This window comes from Oncorhynchus masou, chromosome 21 (assembly GCF_036934945.1).
Source record: "Oncorhynchus masou masou isolate Uvic2021 chromosome 21, UVic_Omas_1.1, whole genome shotgun sequence".
NCBI classification, from domain to species: domain Eukaryota; kingdom Metazoa; phylum Chordata; class Actinopteri; order Salmoniformes; family Salmonidae; genus Oncorhynchus; species Oncorhynchus masou.
Window position 1 is genome coordinate 42,953,967 of NC_088232.1, and position 22,500 is coordinate 42,976,466.

The following is a 22,500-nucleotide window of genomic DNA, read 5'->3' on the forward strand; positions in this document are numbered from 1 at the left end:
AGAGGAAACTGTGTGTGTGTGTGTATGTGTGTGTGTGTGTGTAATGAAATTGCCAGGTGCCCTACATTAAAAGAGAAAACCAGGGAAAGACCCCTAGACTAATAATTTTAAAAAATCAGTACGTGAAAAAATAGAGGGTCAAATTTAGACATTCCACTACAAAGGAAATGTCTTAAAACTCACTCTTAAAATAGATAGAGCTAAAATCACTGTAATTGAAAATCAAAAACACTCATCTAAATGTGGGTAGCAAATCTGTGAAAACACTCATCTAATTATGGGCAGCAAATCTGTGAAAACACTCATCTGAATGTGGTCAGCAAATCTGTGAAAGTGTATAAATGGCTCATGGTAATACCTTCACTCTCTGTTTTCTCTCCAGATTCATCTCTTTCTTTTTTTCTTTCATTCTGTCTATTCAGCCTAATAAAAATATTTTATATATTATAATACACATATATTATAATAATTGTTAATTTGGGTATGAGACAACATCATTTTAGAGAAAGAATGTGATAATCTGGTAGTCCTTTCATTTTTGTGTAATACGTTGTGTCTGTTGTTATCTCCATGTGTGTATCAGTAAATACGTCAGAACATGGACCTCACATACTGATAAAGACATGTTTACCACACAAACACAGACACACTGGAACACTGTGTGTGTGTGTGTGTGTGTGTGTGTGTGTGTGTGTGTGTGTGTGTGTGTGTGTGTGTGTGTGTGTGTGTGTGTGTGTGTGTGTGTGTGTGTGTGTGTGTGTGTGTGTGTGTGTGTGTGTGTGTGTGTGGCGTTAGTTCCAGTTGAGTGAGCAGGATGAACAGGGCCGGCTCCAACACACAGCCATGGACAAGCCCCGGCTCAGCCCAGCTCAGCGTTCTATCTACTGTAGGGGCTCAACTCAATACAGCGCCTGCCGCGTGCTACATATTCACTTACATTAGCAAAAATGCTAAAATACCAACGTGGAGCAGCGGGATTAGCACACCATTGCTTTATTACATTAGGCTTGTGGTGTGATAATCGGATTGAGTTTTAAACCTTACCTTCATAAAATATTAAAGGTTCTTTGGGGAGAAAGACCATTACATTGGAGAGGGTTTAGTCTACAATATATACAGCACAGCAGCAGTGTTAGGAGACACACTGCTTATCTTGTACTTTAAGGAGGAGAATTAGGAGAATTGTAGGAGGACATTTTAGGAATTTAGGAGACCTGTCTAGTTAAACTTTTTTTTTAAATCACAAAATAAATGTTGCATTATTTTATACTAAATATATTTTTATTTCTAGAAAAAATTCACGTATCAAAATATACATTAATAATAAATGTTACTGAAAACAAATTAACTTAAATACTTATGGTCTCAAATCAAAGCCTTAAAATCAAATATTACTTTCAGTTAGCAGCATGCAAAGCAAAATACAGACTAAGTCAATTTAAAAAATTGCAACATCCACAAATGTACACACAACACATTCACACGTCACGATGTGCACAAGTTAACATTAAACTACTAATTAGTACAAATATCTTTCCCACGTAACAACAACTGAATACACTACCACTACCACACCATCAGAGAGACAGACACACCTGACCCCTATCCATACATCACTACCATACCACCAGAGAGACAGACACACCTGACCCCTATACATACAACTCTACCATACCACCAGAGAGACAGACACACCTGACCCCTATACATACAACACTACCATACCACCAGAGAGACAGACACACCTGACCCCTATACATACACCACTACCATACCACCAGAGAGACAGACACACCTGACCCCTATACATACATCACTACCATACCACCAGAGAGACAGACACACCTGACCCCTATACATACATCACTACCATACCACCAGAGAGACAGACACACCTGACCCCTATACATACAACACTACCATACCACCAGACAGACAGACACACCTGACCCCTATACATACACCACTACCATACCACCAGAGAGACAGACACACCTGACCCCTATACATACAACACTACCATACCACCAGAGAGACAGACACACCTGACCCCTATACATACACCACTACCATACCACCAGAGAGACAGACACACCTGACCCCTATACATACAACTCTACCATACCACCAGAGAGACAGACACACCTGACCCCTATACATACATCACTACCATACCACCAGAGAGACAGACACACCTGACCCCTATACATACAACACTACCATACCACCAGAGAGACAGACACACCTGACCCCTATACATACATCACTACCATACCACCAGAGAGACAGACACACCTGACCCCTATACATACATCACTACCATACCACCAGAGAGACAGACACACCTGACCCCTATACATACATCACTACCATACCACCAGAGAGACAGACACACCTGACCCCTATACATACATCACTACCAGACCACCAGAGAGACAGACACACCTGACCCCTATACATACACCACTACCATACCACCAGAGAGACACACCTGACCCCTATACATACACCACTACCATACCATCAGAGAGACAGACACACCTGACCCCTATACATACATCACTACCATACCACTCAGAGTCCAGACAGGACCTGAAGACAACAAACTACCATAAACTGGAGAGACAGGAAGATGGGGAGGTGTAGACATCACTACCATCCACCAGAGAGACAGACACACCTGTATACATACATCACTACCATACCACCAGTCGAGACAGACACACCTGTATAAACCAACATTAACAAGATATGTCACACCTGACCCCTATACAGTGATACAGAACAAGCATCATGCAGTACTTGGAGACCACTGGAGAAGAGAGTCAGAATTTTTATACATTAACATATAATGTATTGTAATATTTCCCTACTTTTAAAAATAAAACCCAAACTTGTCAGAATAAATATCTGCTTCAAAACTATAATTTCCAGACAATAATGGACTGATGTTGTATATAACCAGGAATGTACATTATTTAAAAACAAAATGGATTGGCTAGGAGAAGACACACCTGAGTATGATAGAACAGTAGCGAAGGAGAGAAAGGAACTGACACAGAGAGAAGAGAAGAGAGAAAGGAACTGAGGGACACCACTACCATACCACTCTCAGGACAGAGACAAAAAAGATGTGATAAACTGGGGTCTGGAAGATGAGAGGAACTGAGGGGGACAGAGAGAAGAGAAAGTCGAGACCCAGGGGAACAGACATTAACTGATATGGGACAGAGTGATACAGAACAAGCATCATGCAGTACTTGAGAACTGGGGGGACAGTCAGAATAGACATTAAGAAATGTATTGTAATATTTCCTACAGAAATAAAACCCAAACTTGTCAGAATAAATATCTGCTTCAAAACAGAATTTCGAATAATGGACTGATGTTGGATATAAAGGAATGTACATTATTTAAAAGGAAAATGGATTGGGGGAAGAGGAGAGTATGATAGAACAGTAGGGGAACAGAGAGGAACTGAGGGGGACAGAGAGAAGAGAAGAGAGAGAGGCACTGAGAGGGGACAGGGGAGACAGAGAGAGAGGAGAGAGGAACTAAGGGGGACAGAGAGAAGAGAAGAGAGGGGAACAGAGAGGAACTGAGGGGGACAGAGAGAAGAGAAGAGAGGGGGAACAGAGAGGAACTGAGGGGGACAGAGAAGAGAAGAGAGAAAGGAACTGAGGGGGACAGAGAGAAGAGAAGAGAGAGGGGAACAGAGAGGAACTGAGGGGGACAGAGAGAAGAGAAGAGAGAGAGGCACTGAGAGAGGAACTGAGGGGGACAGAGAAGAGGAGAGAGGAACTAAGGGGGACAGAGAGAAGAGAAGAGAGAGGGGAACAGAGAGGAACTGAGGGGGACAGAGAGAAGAGAAGAGAGAGGGGAACAGAGAGGAACTGAGGGGGACAGAGAGAAGAGAAGAGAGAGGGGAACAGAGAGGAACTGAGGGGGACAGAGAGAAGAGAAGAGAGAGGGGAACTGAGAGAGGAACTGAGGGGGACAGAGAGAATAGAAGAGAGAAAGGAACTGAGGGGGACAGAGAGAAGAGAAGAGAGAGGGGAACAGAGAGGAACTGAGGGGGACAGAGAAGAGAAGAGAGAAAGGAACTGAGGGGGACAGAGAGAAGAGAAGAGAGAGGGGAACAGAGAGGAACTGAGGGGGACAGAGAGAAGAGAAGAGAGAGAGGCACTGAGAGAGGAACTGAGGGGGACAGAGAAGAGGAGAGAGGAACTAAGGGGGACAGAGGGAGGATAGAGAGGAACTGAGAGAGGAACTAAGGGGGACAGAGAGAAGAGAAGAGAGAGGAACTGAGAGTGGAACTGAGAGGGACAGAGCAAAGAGAAGAGAGAGGGGAACTGAGGGGGACAGAGAGAAGAGAAGAGAGGAACTGAGAGAGGAAGTGAGAGAAAAGAAGAGAGAGGGGAACTGAGGGGACAGAGAGAAGAGAAGAGAGAAGAGAAGAGAGAGGAGAACTGAGAGGGACAGAGAGAAGAGTAGAGAGAGAGGAACTGAGAGAGGAACTGAGAGAAGAGAAGAGAGAGGGGAACTGAGGGGGAACGAGAGAAGAGAAGAGAGAGGGGAACTGAGGGGCACAGAGTGAAGAGAAGAGATAAAGGAACTGAGAGAGGAACTGAGATTAGAGAATAGAGGGGAACTGAGGGGGACAGAGACATTTGAAGAGAGAGGGGAACTGAAGGGGACAGAGAGAAGAGAAGAGAGAGAGGAACTGAGAGGGGAACTGAGGGGGCATCTGTGAAAGAACATTAACCTATAGGGTTCTACATAAACCTATTTCACACTCGTCAGAAACTGTAAGAATTTGATTTGTAAGGAGCGCGCGCACACACACACACACACACACACACACACACACACACACACACACACACACACACACACACACACACACACACACACACACACACACACACACACACACACACACACACACCACATACTCACACGGATTAGCACACAGGACATTGAGCAAAATTACGCCAAGTACCTGTGTGTGTGTCCATGCCTTGCTGATGCTTAGTTACTCACTCAAGTGTTGCTGGTCCATCTGTGAATGGAAGGGCCGTGACTGTGCGTTTGTGAGGGTATGTGTGTGTGTGATGGTGAAGCTGTGATTGATGAGACAGGTGCCATTCTTTCTAATGCAGAAGCAGGAGCCCTGAGGAGCACAAATGCCACCACTGGCCTCCCCCTGTCCCTCCTCCCCTCTGCCCCAAAACACCCAGAAGAGAGTAGTGACTCACCCAGGGGAGAGTAGTGACTCACCCAGGGGAGAGTAGTGACTCACCCAGAGGAAAGTAGTGACTCACCCAGAGGAAAGTAGTGACTCACACAGAGGAAAGTAGTGACTCACCCAGATGAAAGTAGTGACTTCCCCAGAGGAAAGTAGTGACTCACCCAGAGGAAAGTAGTGACTCACCCAGAGGAAAGTAGTGTCTCACCCAGAGGAGAGTAGTGACTCACCCAGAGGAAAGTAGTGACTCACCCAGAGGAAATGAATGACTCACCCAGATGAAAGTAGTGCCTCACCCAGAGGAAAGTAGTGACTCACCCAGATGCAAGTAGTGACTCACCCAGAGGAAAGTAGTGACTCACCCAGATGAAAGTAGTGACTCCCCCAGAGGAAAGTAGTGACTCACCCAGAGGAAAGTAGTGACTCACCCAGAGGAAAGTAGTGTCTCACCCAGAGGAGAGTAGTGACTCACCCAGAGGAAAGTAGTGACTCACCCAGAGGAAAGTTGTGACTCACCCAGAGGAGAGTAGTGACTCACCCAGATGAAAGTAGTGCCTCACCCAGACGAAAGTAGTGACTCACCCAGATGAAAGTAGTGCCTCACCCAGACGAAAGTAGTGACTCACCCAGAGGAAAGTAGTGACTCACCCAGATGAAAGTAGTGACTCACCCAGAGGAAAGTAGTGACTCACCCAGAGGAAAGTAGTGACTCACCCAGAGGAAAGTAGTGTCTCACCCAGAGGAGAGCAGTGACTCACACAGAGGAAAGTAGTGACTCACCCAGAGGAAAGTAGTGACTCACCCAGAGGAAAGTAGTGTCTCACCCAGAGGAGAGTAGTGACTCACCCAGAGGAAAGTAGTGACTCACCCAGATGATAGTAGTGACTCCCCCAGAGGAAAGTAGTGACTCCCCCAGAGGAAAGTAGTGACTCACCCAGAGGAAAGTAGTGACTCACCCAGAGGAAAGTAGTGTCTCACCCAGAGGAGAGTAGTGACTCACCCAGAGGAAAGTAGTGACTCACCCAGAGGAAATGAATGACTCACCCAGATGAAAGTAGTGCCTCACCCAGAGGAAAGTAGTGACTCACCCAGATGAAAGTAGTGACTCACCCAGAGGAAAGTTGTGACTCACCCAGAGGAGTGTAGTGACTCACCCAGAGGAAAGTTGTGACTCACCCAGTAGTGACTCACCCAGAGGAAAGTAGTGACTCACCCAGAGGAAATGCATGACTCACCCAGATGAAAGTAGTGCCTCACCCAGAGGAAAGTAGTGACTCACTCAGAGGAAAGTAGTGACTCACCCAGAGGAAAGTAGTGACTCACCCAGAGGAAATGAATGACTCACCCAGATGAAAGTAGTGCCTCACCCAGACGAAAGTAGTGACTCACCCAGACGAAAGTAGTGACTCACCCAGATGAAAGTAGTGACTCCCCCAGAGGAAAGTAGTGACTCACCCAGAGGAAAGTAGTGACTCACCCAGAGGAAAGTAGTGTCTCACCCAGAGGAGAGCAGTGACTCACACAGAGGAAAGTAGTGACTCACCCAGAGGAAATGAATGACTCACCCAGATGAAAGTAGTGCCTCACCCAGAGGAAAGTAGTGACTCACCCAGATGAAAGTAGTGACTCACCCAGAGGAAAGTAGTGTCTCACCCAGAGGAGAGTAGTGACTCACCCAGAGGAAAGTAGTGACTCACCCAGAGGAAATGAATGACTCACCCAGATGAAAGTAGTGCCTCACCCAGAGGAAAGTAGTGACTCACCCAGATGAAAGTAGTGACTCACCCAGATGAAAGTAGTGACTCACCCAGAGGAAAGTAGTGACTCACCCAGATGAAAGTAGTGACTCCCCCAGAGGAAAGTAGTGACTCACCCAGAGGAAAGTAGTGACTCACCCAGAGGAAAGTAGTGTCTCACCCAGAGGAGAGTAGTGACTCACCCAGAGGAAAGTAGTGACTCACCCAGATGATAGTAGTGACTCCCCCAGAGGAAAGTGAGTGTGACTCACCCAGAGGAAAGTAGTGACTCACCCAGAGGAAAGTAGTGTCTCACCCAGAGGAGAGTAGTGACTCACCCAGAGGAAAGTAGTGACTCACCCAGAGGAAATGAATGACTCACCCAGATGAAAGTAGTGCCTCACCCAGAGGAAAGTAGTGACTCACCCAGATGAAAGTAGTGACTCACCCAGATGAAAGTAGTGACTCCCCAGAGGAAAGTAGTGACTCACCCAGAGGAAAGTTGTGACTCACCCAGAGGAGTGTAGTGACTCACCCAGAGGAGAGTAGTGACTCACCCAGAGGAAAGTAGTGACCCACCCAGAGGAAATGCATGACTCACCCAGATGAAAGTAGTGCCTCACCCAGAGGAAAGTAGTGACTCACTCAGAGGAAAGTAGTGCCTCACCCAGAGGAAAGTAGTGACTCACCCAGAGGAAAGTAGTGACTCACCCAGAGGAAAGTAGTGCCTCACCCAGAGGAATGAATGACTCGCCCAGATGAATGTAGTGACTCACCCAGAGGAAAGTAGTGACTCACCTAGATGAAAGTAGTGACTCACCCAGAGGAAAGTAGTGCCTCACCCAGAGGAATGAATGACTCGCCCAGATGAAAGTAGTGACTCACCCAGAAGAAATGAATGACTCACCCAGATGAAAGTAGTGCCTCACCCAGAGGAAAGTAGTGACTCACCCAGAGGAAAGTAGTGACTCACCCAGAGGAAAGGAGTGACTCACCCAGAGGAAAGTAGTGACTTACCCAGAGGAAAGTAGTGACTCACCCAGATGAAAGTAGTGACTCACCCAGAGGAAATGAATGACTCACCCAGATGAAAGTAGTGGCTCACCCAGAGGAAAGTAGTGACTAACCCAGATGAAATGAATGACTCACCCAGATGAAAGTAGTGACTCACCCAGATGAAATGAATGACTCACCCAGATGAAAGTAGTGACTCACCCAGAGGAAAGTAGTGACTAACCCAGATGAAAGTAGTGACTCACCCAGAGGAAAGTAGTGACTAACCCAGATGAAAGTAGTGACTCACCCAGATGAAAGTAGTGACTCACTGTTTACTTAATGCTGTGTCTCTTCTGTTCTGTGTTTTTACGGGTGTGTGATGGGTATAGTCAGGAACAGGTGGGTAGTTCAGAATGGCCGTGGGGTGTTAGCATTAGTGTCTGTGTGTGTTGGGGGAAGGTGGGGTTCGATGTGTGTGTGTTAGCATTAGCGACAGGAGCTGTTAGCGGGTTGAGTGGCAGATGGACTGTCGGCTTTAATACTGAACGTGTGGGTAGGTGACAGTACTGACTGCAGGAAGAAGAGAGGAGATGTGGGAGAGGAGGAGGAGATGGGGGAGAGGAGGGGGTGAGGGGGAGATGGGCGAGAGGAGGGGGTGAGGGGTAGATGGGGAAGAGGAGAGGGTGAGGGGGAGATGGGGGAGAGGAGGTGAAAGGAGATGATGGAGGAGAGGAGGAGATGGGGGAGAGGAGGAGGAGATGGGGGAGAGGAGGGGGAGAGGAGGAGATGGGGGAGAGGAGGAGATGGGGGAGAGGAGTGGGAGAAGAGGAGATGGGGAGAGGAGGGGGGGGGAGAGGAGGAGATGGAGCGAGAGGAGGGGGGAGAAGAGGAGCTGGGGGAGAGGATGGGAGAAGAGGAGATGGGGGAGAGGAGGGGAGAGGAGGGAGATGGGGGTGAGGGGGAGGAGGAGATGGGGAAAGGAGGGGGAGGGAGGAGAGGAGGGGTGAGGAGAGATGGGGGAGAGGAGGAGATGGGGGAAATGAGGGGGAGAGGAAGAGATGGGGAGAGAGAAGAGGGTGAGAAGGAGAAGGGGGAGAGGAGGAGATGGGGGAGAGGAGGGGGAGAGGAGGAGAGGCTGAGGAGGAGATGGGGGAGAGGAGGAGATGGGGGAAAGGAGGGGGAGAGGAGGAGTGGAGGTGTAGACAGGTCGTTCAAGATTGACATTGAAATTGGACGTCATGTAGGCTTGGGTTTTGGTAGGGCGTTGTGAAGGGGTGGTAATCCAACATAATCCATTGACTCTGGATCAGAACGTTGCGTGTTTGGTCCTAGTTGTAGACACTGTCTTTTTATTTTAACCCTGTCCCAAACCCTGTCCCAAACCCTAACCATTTGGAATGAGTGCCTAAACTTAAAGCTTAACGTTGAAATTTGACATTTGGAGAAAATTATTAATACAGAGCAGTAGGAGAAAGAAAAACACTTTGAAAGTTGACGTTTGTAGAATATGGATTAAAGTCTAATTTGGGACTGTGAGAGCTTGTTGAGGAGGCAATAGGGAGCAAGAGGGGGAGAGGAAGAAAAGGGGAGAGGAAGGGGAAAGGAGGAGACGGGTAGTGGAGGAGATGGGGAGAGGAAGGGGACAGGAGGAGATGGGTAGTGGAGGAGATGGGGAGAGGAAGGGGAAAGGAGGAGACGGGTAGTGGAGGAGATGGGGAGAGGAAGGGGAAAGGAGGAGACGGGTAGTGGAGGAGATGGGGAGAGGAAGGGGACAGGGAGGAGATGGGTAGTGGAGGAGATGGGGAGAGGAAGGGGAAAGGAGGAGACGGGTAGTGGAGGAGATGGGGAGAGGAAGGGGACAGGAGGAGACGGGTAGTGGAGGAGATGGGGAGAGGAAGGGGACAGGAGGAGACGGGTAGTGGAGGAGATGGGGAGAGGAAGGGGACAGGAGGAGACGGGTACTGGAGGAGATGGGGAGAGGAAGGGGACAGGAGGAGATGGGTAGTGGAGGAGATGGGGAGAGGAAGGGGACAGGAGGAGGGGGAGAGGAAGGGGAAAGGAGGAGACGGGTAGTGGAGGAGATGGGGAGAGGAAGGGGACAGGAGGAGACGGGTAGTGGAGGAGATGGGGAGAGGAAGGGGACAGGAGGAGACGGGTAGTGGAGGAGATGGGGAGAGGAGGAGATGGGGAGAGGAAGGGGAAAGGAGCAGATGGGGAGAGGAGGAGATGGGGAGAGGAAGGGGACAGGAGGAGACGGGTAGTGGAGGAGATGGGGAGAGGAAGGGGACAGGAGGAGACGGGTAGTGGAGGAGATGGGGAGCTGAAGGGGACAGGAGGAGACGGGTAGTGGAGGAGATGGGGAGAGGAAGGGGACAGGAGGAGACGGGTAGTGGAGGAGATGGGGAGAGGAAGGGGACAGGAGGAGACGGGTAGTGGAGGAGATGGGGAGAGGAAGGGGACAGGAGGAGACGGGTAGTGGAGGAGATGTGGAGAGGAAGGGGACAGGAGGAGACGGGTACTGGAGGAGATGGGGAGAGGAAGGGGACAGGAGGAGACGGGTAGTGGAGGAGATGGGGAGAGGAAGGGGACAGGGGAGACGGGGAGAGGAAGGGGAAAGGAGGAGACGGGTAGTGGAGGAGATGGGGAGAGGAAGGGGACAGGAGGAGATGGGTACTGGAGGAGATGGGGAGAGGAAGGGGACAGGAGGAGAAGGGTAGTGGAGGAGATGGGGAGAGGGAAGGGGACAGGAGGAGACGGGGAGAGGAAGGGGAAAGGAGGAGACGGGTAGTGGAGGAGATGGGGAGAGGAAGGGGACAGGAGGAGACGGGTAGTGGAGGAGATGGGGAGAGGAAGGGGACAGGAGGAGACGGGTACTGGAGGAGATGGGGAGAGGAAGGGGACAGGAGGAGATGGGTAGTGGAGGAGATGGGGAGAGGAAGGGGACAGGAGGAGACGGGTACTGGAGGAGATGGGGAGAGGAAGGGGACAGGAGGAGACGGGTACTGGAGGAGATGGGGAGAGGAAGGGGACAGGAGGAGATGGGTAGTGGAGGAGATGGGGAGAGGAAGGGGACAGGAGGAGACGGGTAGTGGAGGAGATGGGGAGAGGAAGGGGACAGGAGGAGACGGGTACTGGAGGAGATGGGGAGAGGAAGGGGACAGGAGGAGACGGGGGGAGGAAGGGGAGAGGAAGGGGTACTGGAGGAGATGGGGAGAGGAAGGGGACAGGAGGAGATGGGGAGAGGAAGGGGACAGGAGGAGACGGGTAGTGGAGGAGATGGGGAGAGGAAGGGGACAGGAGGAGATGGGTAGTGGAGGAGATGGGGAGAGGAAGGGGACAGGAGGAGATGGGTAGTGGAGGAGATGGGGAGAGGAAGGGGACAGGAGGAGGGGTAGTGGAGGAGATGGGGAGAGGAAGGGGGAGGAGGAGACGGGGAGAGGAAGGGGAAAGGAGGAGACGGGTAGTGGAGGAGATGGGGAGAGGAAGGGGACAGGAGGAGACGGGTAGTGGAGGAGATGGGGAGAGGAAGGGGACAGGAGGAGAAGGGTAGTGGAGGAGATGGGGAGAGGGAAGGGGACAGGAGGAGACGGGTACTGGAGGAGATGGGGAGAGGAAGGGGACAGGAGGAGAAGGGTAGTGGAGGAGATGGGGAGAGGAAGGGGACAGGAGGAGATGGGGAGAGGAAGGGGAAAGGAGGAGACGGGTAGTGGAGGAGATGGGGAGAGGAAGGGGACAGGAGGAGACGGGTAGTGGATGAGATGGGGAGAGGAAGGGGACAGGAGGAGACGGGTAGTGGAGGAGATGGGGAGAGGAAGGGGACAGGAGGAGACGGGTAAGTGGAGGAGATGGGGAGAGGAAGGGGACAGGAGGAGACGGGGTTCTGGAGGAGATGGGGAGAGGAAGGGGACAGGAGGAGACGGGTAGTGGAGGAGATGGGGAGAGGAAGGGGACAGGAGGAGATGGGTAGTGGAGGAGATGGGGAGAGGAAGGGGACAGGAGGAGACGGGTAGTGGAGGAGATGGGGAGAGGAAGGGGACAGGAGGAGACGGGGTAGTGGAGGAGATGGGGAGAGGAAGGGGACAGGAGGAGACGGGGTAGTGGAGGAGATGGGGAGAGGAAGGGGACAGGAGGAGACGGGGTAGTGGAGGAGATGGGGAGAGGAAGGGGACAGAAGGAGACGGGGTAGTGGAGGAGATGGGGAGAGGAAGGGGACAGGAGGAGACGGGTAGTGGAGGAGATGGGGAGAGGAAGGGGACAGGAGGAGACGGGTACTGGAGGAGATGGGGAGAGGAAGGGGACAGGAGGAGAGGGGGAGAGGGGAGGAGATGGGGGAGAGGAAGGGGAAAGATGGGGAGAGGAAGGGGAAAGGAGCAGATGGGGAGAGGAGGAGATGGGGAGAGGAAGGGGACAGGAGGAGACGGGTAGTGGAGGAGATGTGGAGAGGAAGGGGACAGGAGGAGACGGGTAGTGGAGGAGATGGGGAGAGGAAGGGGACAGGAGGAGACGGGGAGAGGAAGGGGAAAGGAGGAGACGGGTAGTGGAGGAGATGGGGAGAGGAAGGGGACAGGAGGAGACGGGTAGTGGAGGAGATGGGGAGAGGAAGGGGACAGGAGGAGACGGGGTAGTGGAGGAGATGGGGAGAGGAAGGGGACAGGAGGAGACGGGTACTGGAGGAGATGGGGAGAGGAAGGGGACAGGAGGAGACGGGTAGTGGAGGAGATGGGGAGAGGAAGGGGACAGGAGGAGATGGGTAGAGGAAGGGGAGGGAGATGGGGAGAGGAAGGGGACAGGAGGAGACGGGTAGTGGAGGAGATGGGGAGAGGAAGGGGACAGGAGGAGATGGGGGAGAGGAAGGAGGAGAGATGGGGAGAGGAGGAGATGGGGAGAGGAAGGGGAAAGGAGCAGATGGGGAGAGGAGGAGATGGGGAGAGGAAGGGGACAGGAGGAGACGGGTAGTGGAGGAGATGTGGAGAGGAAGGGGAAGGGGATGGGGAGAGGAGGAGATGGGGACAGATGGAGGGAGATGGGGAGAGGAAGGGGACAGGAGGAGACGGGTAGTGGAGGAGATGGGGAGAGGAAGGGGAAAGGAGGAGATGGGGAGAGGAAGGGGACAGGAGGAGACGGGTACTGGAGGAGATGGGGAGAGGAAGGGGACAAGAGGAGACGGGTAGTGGAGGAGATGGGGAGAGGGGGGGGAGTTTTCTAAAGGAACGCATTCTAAACGGGTTTAAAATGAAGAACACAAACACTATTGCCTACCAACTGGGTTTCTGGGTTTCTTTTCACCTAAAACTACATGTGGCCTATAAACTGTACTGTAGTCGGCGCTGATGTATGAATATTCCTGTTCTCAGGTATAATCTGACACAGATTAAAACAAATCTCTAATCAGAGTAAAAACATTCTCCAAAACAACACGACTTTGAGTCGATAAAACAGTCAAATAATGACATTCTAAAATTCTAAAATAACCAAAAAAAATTACATGTGTTGGTTACTGAAAATACAACAAATATTTATCCAAGCACTTAATTCAGAGTTGTTGTGATTAGGAAGTAGGAACGACAAGGACTGATAAACTGGGAGAGTACTGGCCGGGGAGCTCGACCATACCGTGTGTACACCCAGCTCCCTACAGCTCCCGGTGTGGTCAAGCACAGCTCAGTGACAACCACAACACATACACACACATACATACACACACATACACAGCACATGTAGACAACAAATTTACACCTTACAGCAGTTTATTTGTCTGTGGTTATGCCTGTATATCTGTTAGTCTGTCTGTCCATTCAGACATATTGGGCAAGATAAACCTAGCAGGTTGCTCCTTGCGATACTATAACGCAAATAAAACTCAATAAAACAACAGTGGAGCAAAGACATGTATTTATAGTGGGAGAAAATAAATAGAATATGGGGAAAATCAAATGAATCAGCTGCGGGACGCAAATTAAATTAAATTAAATTAAATTAAATTGTTTTCTATTGCAACAGTAATTGATCATTTACAAGGAAATGAAAACAATTTACTCAATAAATAAACTGCCTTTTGTTTGTACTTTCATTTTTGAACAAACCCCAAAACATGCACAGTGTCCGTTTCAGACTATATTTGCTGTGTTATTGTATCATTACCAAACCAAAGTTTAAGAGGGGTAAAAAGCGGGTCCTCACATCTAGTTCCAACGCAACGCTAAACTGGAGTGAGAGAGGGAGAGAAAGAGGCAGACGGAGAGACAGGGAATAGGGGAACGATGTCAAACGGAGAGAGATGAGAGAGAGATATGGGAGAGAGATGAGAGAGAGATGATAGATAAATATGAGAGAGAGAGAGATGAGAGATGGGAGAGAGATGAGAGAGAGATGAGAGATGGGAGAGAGATATGAGAGAGAGATGAGAGAGAGATGAGAGAGAGTTGGGAGAGATATGGGAGAGAGATGAGAGATAAATATGAGCGAGAGATGAGAGATGAGAGAGAGATGAGAGAGAGATGGGAGAGAGATGAGAGATGCGAGAGAGATGAGAGAGAGATATGAGAGAGATGAGAGAGAGATGAGAGAGAGTTGGGAGAGATATGGGAGAGAGATGAGAGAGAGATGAGAGATAAATATGAGAGAGAGATGAGAGATGAGAGAGAGATGAAAGAGAGATGGGAGAGAGATGAGAGATGAGAGAGATATGGGAGAGAGATGAGAGAGAGATGAGAGAGAGTTGGGAGAGATATGGGAGAGAGATGAGGGAGAGATGAGAGATAAAGAGAGATAAGAGAGAGAGAGAGATGGGAGAGATGGAGAGATGATAAGAGAAATGAGAGAGATGGGAGATGAGAGAGAGATGGGAGAGAGATGAGAGAGAGATGAGAGAGATGAGAGAGATGAGATAAGAGAGATGAGAGCGAGATGGGAGAGAGATGGGGTCCTGTCATTCTCCCCCCATCAGTCAGACACGTGAAGCATGATGGGAGGATGAGAGGAGGAAATATTTCACTGTCAGACAGGAGGCTGCATAGCTATTCATCCCCCCCCCACAGTTCTCTGTCTCTGCTGCAGGACAATGACAATTTAATCATTCCATACCATGCAGACCACACCATGCAGAGGAGAGCAGAGAGCTCACACAAACGCACACACACACACACACACACACACACACACACACACACACACACACACACGCGCACGCACGCACACACACACACACACACACACACACACACACACACACACACACACACACACACACACACACACACACACACACACACACACACACACACACACACTGCTTCCTCCTCCCGTCTCTCCTGGCCAAACCAGCAGGCCACCCTATTTCCTAAGCATAACAGACCTAGCACTTAACCCTCTTCCCCTAGCCCACACACACACACACACGCACACGCACGTACGCATGCAGGGAGGCACACACACACCTTGTTTTTAGAGTTACTACGCTACCCCACCCACTCTCGCCGAGAAAAAAAGCACAAAACATGGAGATAACATGATAAACGATCAGCTGTCACACTCTCTTTTTATAGAGGAGGATTCAAACAGAAGAAGGGAGAAACGCGTGAATGACGGAGGAGGGGAATTCACAGGGGGAAGAGAGGGTTGGAGAGAGGGAGAGATGGGGGATGAGTGGAGTGGAGGGGAATTCACAGGGGGAAGAGAGGGTTGGAGAGAGGGAGAGATGGGGGATGAGTGGAGTGGAGGAGAATTCACAGGGGGAAGAGAGGGTTGGAGAGAGGGAGAGATGGGGGATGAGTGGAGTGGAGGAGAATTCACAGGGGGAAGAGAGGGTTGGAGAGAGGGAGAGATGGGGGATGAGTGGAGTGGAGGGGAATTGAATTGAAATGTAGGAAGCGTCTCTCTCTATCTCTTTCTGGACGTCTAATTCGCTCAGCGTTCAGCCTCTGTAGCGACAGCGACATGGGGTGTAATTGCTAATTGCGACGCGTACCTCACGAATGTTGAGGACATGTGTGCATGTGGTGTAGTTCCTCCTAAGGCTCTTTCAACTCCTCATAAAAGCCAGCGCAACCCTCTCTCTCTCTCTCTCTCTCTCTCTCTCACACACACACACACACACACACACACACACACACACACACACACACACACACACACACACACACACACACACACACACACACACACACACACACACACACACACACACACACACACACACACACACACACACACAAGCACAAAGAGCCTTGTCACACACACCCTGATGGATTGAACATAAATCAAATAAATTGACAATCACATCATCAAGGCCTCCTCCTCCTCTTCCTCTTCCTCTTCCTCTTCCTTCTCCTCCTCCTCCTCCTCCTCCTCCTCTATCCTTTCATACTCAGCCCTCTAAGGCTTTCTGCTCGCATTAGTAGATGTGTGTGTGTGATTTTGTTGTACGTGCATGTGCTTGTGTGTGTCTGTGTGTCACTGTGTGTGTCATTGTGTGTGATTGCATCTTACGTGTGTGTGCGCGCGTCCGCAGGAGCACTTATTGCCCCCCTGTCAAACAAAAGACTCCCCCCTCCCGTCTCCGAGGGGTGAATGGGTCTGCTCAGGAGGCTCTCTCTTTGAGCCAGTTAATTACCCTTGGAATGCCTCACACTCTGCACAAGACGGGCCGCCACAGTGTGTGTGGAGACAATGGGACAGCCATCAGACAGCCGGGGCCACGGAGATGCATAAAAACACATCATACGACACCCCTACACACAGGGACGATACACGAGCACACACACACACACACACACACACACACACACACACACACACACACACACACACACACACACACACACACACACACACACACACACACACACACACACACACACACACACACACACACACACACACACACACACACACACACACACACACACACACACACACACAGGTACACACACACACACGATGAGAAAAAATATCCATGCCACTTTTTTTATTGAGGCTGCAAATTGACATGATTTGACAGATGAATTAAGTAAATGATTTTATACGGAGATTAAAATTAATTTAATTTACGCAATATCCCACAATTCCCCTGATCCCTCTCTCCAGTGCTTTCCTCTTTTCCACACAGAGAAGGACAGAATGAGAGACGGACAGGAAAAACCAAAAATCCTGCTCCGTACCCCAGCCGGCCAGCCTGGCTGGTTGTATCAGAATGTGGTGTGATGTATAGAAGAAGCAGGCTCTCTCTCTCACAGACAGAGCTCTCCATTAGAAACCACTCATTTAGGAATGATATATCAGTTACACTATTATATTTCAATTTGTTTTATTCTTAGAAATGTTCAAGTCTGTTAAATACACTGCATTTATTCTCCAGAATTGGAAAGCATAAATTGCGCCATCAAATTTCTTAGAATGTATATTATTTAAATGTCCCACATTTTAAATCTGCATAATTTTCAATTTCATATCACTGTCCTATAGCTACAAAACTGCAGAGCAAGATGCATTGCGTGCTCTGTCTCACTAAGTGTTTTTACAAATTAAAGAACATTTTTTTAATGTCATGTTATGAGTCTACAATAAAAATCATATTCTGAAAATCATATATTTTAGTGCATTGAGTCCACAAACAAGACACCGCATAAATACAATTTGTATTAAAATGTAAATTGTAGTTAAAATGTAATTTAAAGAAAATCACATAGCACCATTATTTATCTGGGAAATAAATATAGAATAATATCTAATAACTACAAAACACAACATCCACCAAAACAGCTTAAAACTCAGCCCAAGCCATTAAAACCGTTCTCTATTCTTTCAATAGAAAACCTGTCCTGTAAACCTGCATTCAACATCCCCTTGACCTCTACGATTAACACACTAAATCAATTGAAGTAAGAGGAGAAAAACCCTTAATGATATGCAAATTAAATGTATGTTCAGGCATGAAAGGAATACAATTATGATAATCAACAAAATGGCACTTGTTGTTATTATTATCATTATTTGTATTGTTAACATTATCCTTAATATATCAATTAGAATCCCACTCATCAACTTCTATGTAGAAGATGAGCGGGGAGTGAGTGGGGAGAGAGGTGCGTGAGGACGATGAGTGTATCCTGGTTATAGCTGGTACCGAGGGAGGGATTCAGACAGTGTGTTTCTCTATGAGCAGTGACTCTAACCCCGGACCACTAAGGACACCGAGACAGGGGAAAACCCAGGCTAAAACCCATCACTATAGACAGGGAAAACCCAGGCTAAAACCCATCACTATAGACAGGGAAAACCCAGGCTAAAACCCATCACTATAGACAGGGCAAAACCCAGGCTAAAACCCATCACTATAGACAGGGAAAACCCAGGCTAAAACCCATCACTATAGACAGGGAAAATCCCAACTAAAACCCATCACTATAGACAGGGAAAACCCAGGCTAAAACCCATCACTATAGACAGGGAAAACCCAGGCTAAAACCCATCACTATAGACAGTGGAAAACCCAGGCTAAAACCCATCACTATAGACAGGGAAAACCCAGGCTAAAAGCCATCACTATATACAGGGAAAACCCAGGCTAAAACCCATCACTATAGACAGGGGAAAACCCAGGCTAAAACCCATCACTATAGACAGGGGAAAACCCAGGCTAAAAGCCATCACTATATACAGGGAAAACCCAGGCTAAAACCCATCACTATAGACAGGGGAAAACCCAGGCTAAAACCCATCACTATAGACAGGGGAAAACCTAGGTTAAAAGCCATCACAACAGGACAAGTTTTTAATTTTATTTAACAAGGCAAGTCAGTTAAGAACAAATTCTTATTTACAATGACGGCCTACACCAGCCAAACCGGGACGATGCTGGGCCAATTGTGCGCCACCCTATGGGACTCCCAATCACAGCTGGATGTGATACAGCCTGGATACAAACCATGGTCTGTAGTGACGCGTCCATCACTGAGATGCAGTGCCTTAGACCGATGCGCCACTCGGGAGCCCCAAAAGACAGGCTCCGGAATCTGTCTCCTTACAGACTATATGCCCCAAACACTTTCTCAGCTCTTCTCCCCATATCTCAGTCACACCAAAGCAATGAATTCACAAACTCCCAGAAAAAAAATGCTCACATACACCAAATGCTCTAGTAATAATTACATTTCTGGTCTTATCTGTCTCATTCAGAAAGAAATAATTTTGGATATTTACTAAATGTTTCAGAAGAGACGTGTATCTAAAGCTATGATTTAACACCCACCCTGTCCAGATGACAAAACACACCCTGTCCACATGACAAAACACACCCTGTCCACATGACAAAAAACACCCTGTCCACATGACAAAAAACACCCTGTCCACATGACAAAACACACCCTGTCCATATGACAAAACACACCCTGTCCACATGACAAAACACACCCCATCCACATGACAAAACACACCCTGTCCATATGACAAAACACACCCCGTCCACATGACAAAAAACACCCTGTCCACATGACAAAAAACACCCTGTCCACATGACAAAACACACCCCGTCCACATGACAAAACACACCCTGTCCACATGACAAAAAACACCCTGTCCACATGACAAAAAACACCCTGTCCACATGACAAAAAACACCCTGTCCACATGACAAAACACACCCTGTCCACATGACAAAACACACCCTGTCCAAAGACACATGACAAAACACACCCTGTCCACATGACAAAACACACCCTGTCCACATGACAAAACACACACTGTCCAAACACACATGACAAAACACACACTGTCCAAACACACATGACAAAACACACACTGTCTAAACACACACTGTCGACATGATAAAACACACACTGTACAAACACACACTGTATAAACACACAGACACAGAAAGTCAGCAGGTATACAGGAAGTGCTTAGGTTGTGTACGTTCAAATTAATAAAATATTTGATTCTATCCATGTAGATTACCAATCTAGCCTTTCTTTCTCTCTACTTCAGTAACCTCCAGTCTCTGTGTGTGTGTGTGTAGACTACAAGAGGGTTGTCGCTCAAGGCTCCACTTTTGAAGAGTTATCAGCATTCAGAGCAGGGCAGGGGTTAAGTGTGCCGTGGTTTCCTTTAGAAAGTCAACTTGTCCAGCCATCCTCTCTTCTCTTCACTCTATCGATCTATTGCTTTCTTGGGATTCCATTCACTTGTATTCTATTATTTAACTTAAGGCCAAGTGGTATGAAACAGAGTGAGGAGTGTGCGAGTGTCCAAAACCAGGACTTCTATTTGATTTAGATATGATTAAACATGACATTTTAGGCCATTTGGCCTCCTGGAACTCCTTAAATGTATTTGTTTAATATTACAACAGAACCCCTTCTATCTATATTAGAGGACGTGCTGGGTGTTGTGTCTATAGACAGGAAGGTATGGACGTCCCAGATTCTGTATTTACATAAAACACTCCACACGCACGCACGCACACACACACACACACACACACACACACACACACACACACACACACACACACACACACACACACACACACACACACACACACACACACACACACACACACACACACACACACACACACACACACACACACACACACACACACACACACACACACACACACACACACACACACACACTCAACACACACTCACACACAGACACAGACACACACACACACACACACACACACACACACACTGTGCGGCGCAGTGTGCTGTGTTGTCTCTAATGCCGCGGCAGGCCCACACGCCGTGATGGCTGTCTGAAATTCAAGCTCTCCTGGCATTTAACACCACTTTCTCCCCCTCCTCTTCCTCCTCTCCCCTTCTTCTCCTGCCGCTTCTGTCCTCTCCTCTCCTCTGTTACCCCTCTGTGTGTATCTCTGCCGTCCTCTCCCCATTTCACTCTGCTGGCTGGCTGGCTGAACTCACGCACACTGACCCTGCCTAATAAACTAAGACTGAAACATCCCAGACTGACCACACACACACATTTATAAAGTAAGGCATTATGGCTCTCTGTACCAGGACAGACATGTCAGAGTGTGTGTCCTACTCAGGTAGAGAAGCAGAAATCCTGCTCCTCACGCGGAGTGAGAGCTCCTCTCTGCACTGCAGCCGAGCACCCATAGACAGACACACACACACACACACACACACACACACACACACACACACACACACACACACACACACACACACACACACACACACACACACACACACACACACACACACACACACACACACACACACACACACACACACACACACACACACACACACAGACACACACACTACCTGAAAGTTGTATCAACCTTGACATGCTACCGGTCACCTCCGCAGCATAGTACCACACAAAATAATACACACTCACACACTCTTAGTCTGATGAACACCTACCCACACAGGCAGACACACAATCAAAGGCATTCTCAATGACAAGTGGGAAAAACATCAGTAGTAAAAAGGTCAAATTTACCTACTCTTGTTGTTCAGAGTGTAGAGAGTAACACTCGGGAAGTTCTACAGAATCCATCTGCACACTGCCACCATAAAATGAGAAAGTCTCCTCTATGAATCAAAGTTTTTTTCTGCTATCCTCCTCTCCTCTCCTTTCCTCCTCTCTTTCTTCTCTCTCTCTCTCCTCTCTCTCGCTCCGTTCCTGTCAGAGCACTGCAATCAGGCACAGTGGTCCTCCGTGTGACAAGCCTACAGGCACAGCAGCCAGCCGGTTGGGACCAAAAGCTCTAGCACTCTTCTAATCAAGGACTTAAAGCCACAATTGGAGCTCATGAATAATGAAGCAAGGCTTTGCATATGTAGTCCCTCTGGCCCGTCCGGGCTGCTCATTGGTGGACGGGCGGCCAATGAGAAAGATGCAAGGCTCCGTATTCGCTCACGGAGAGAGAGAGAGAGAGAGAGAGAGAGAGAGAGAGAGAGTGGGGAGCCGAGTAGGTGGAGAGGAAGGGCAAACACAAAGAGAGAGAGAGAGAGAGAGAGAGAGGGAGTAAGACAGGGGGCAGATGAATAACGAGAGTGAGCGGTGAAGAAAGAGAGAGAGAGAGAGAGAGGTAAAGGAGAGAGGGATTTAAAGAAACAGTGCATTCTAATTCTCTCTCTATATTCTCTCTCTCTGTGTCTCTCTCTCAGGGCAGTTGTTATCAGTTATTTCTGTTGAGCGAAGAGATAAAGTGTTTCAGGCCGAGGTACCAAACGCTGTGAATGAAGCCTGCGTACAAATACACCGTTCCGTCTGTTTGTTGGCATGTCTGTCATTCTCTCAGTTCCTTTCTTTCTCTTCCCTTTCTCTCTCTGTCTCTATTGCTCTCTAATTCTCTTCCCGTCTGTCTGTAAGTGAGAAGATTAGTAAAATGAAGTAATCTCTGACCGTAATGTGTTTAAACAGGCCGCTTACACACGCTCAGGCTTCTGCGTATGTGAAGAACAGAGTGAGACGAGAGAGGTGTTTTGTTAAATCAAGAGATCAAAAGATAAAGGGTAAAATGATTAAGTAAACATGAAC

At 48.6% G+C, this 22,500-nt stretch overlaps 1 protein-coding gene across 6 annotated transcripts in view; it reads right to left on the reverse strand.

The window, feature by feature from the left end:
* Positions 1-22,500, reverse strand: part of LOC135508382 (estrogen-related receptor gamma-like) — a 295,554-nt gene that overhangs the window by 124,771 nt on the left and 148,283 nt on the right. For 2 of the 6 annotated variants that reach the window (XM_064928520.1, XM_064928519.1), the window contains exon 1: positions 21,461-21,738. The exons of 3 other annotated variants lie outside the window; for them this stretch is intronic. In XM_064928520.1, coding sequence (XP_064784592.1) covers positions 21,461-21,513 — 53 coding nt within the window. In that variant the 5' untranslated portion in view covers positions 21,514-21,738. Of the gene's footprint in view, positions 1-21,456; positions 21,739-22,500 lie in introns of those variants that run through there. One more of the 6 variants, XM_064928521.1, reaches the window with a different exon arrangement.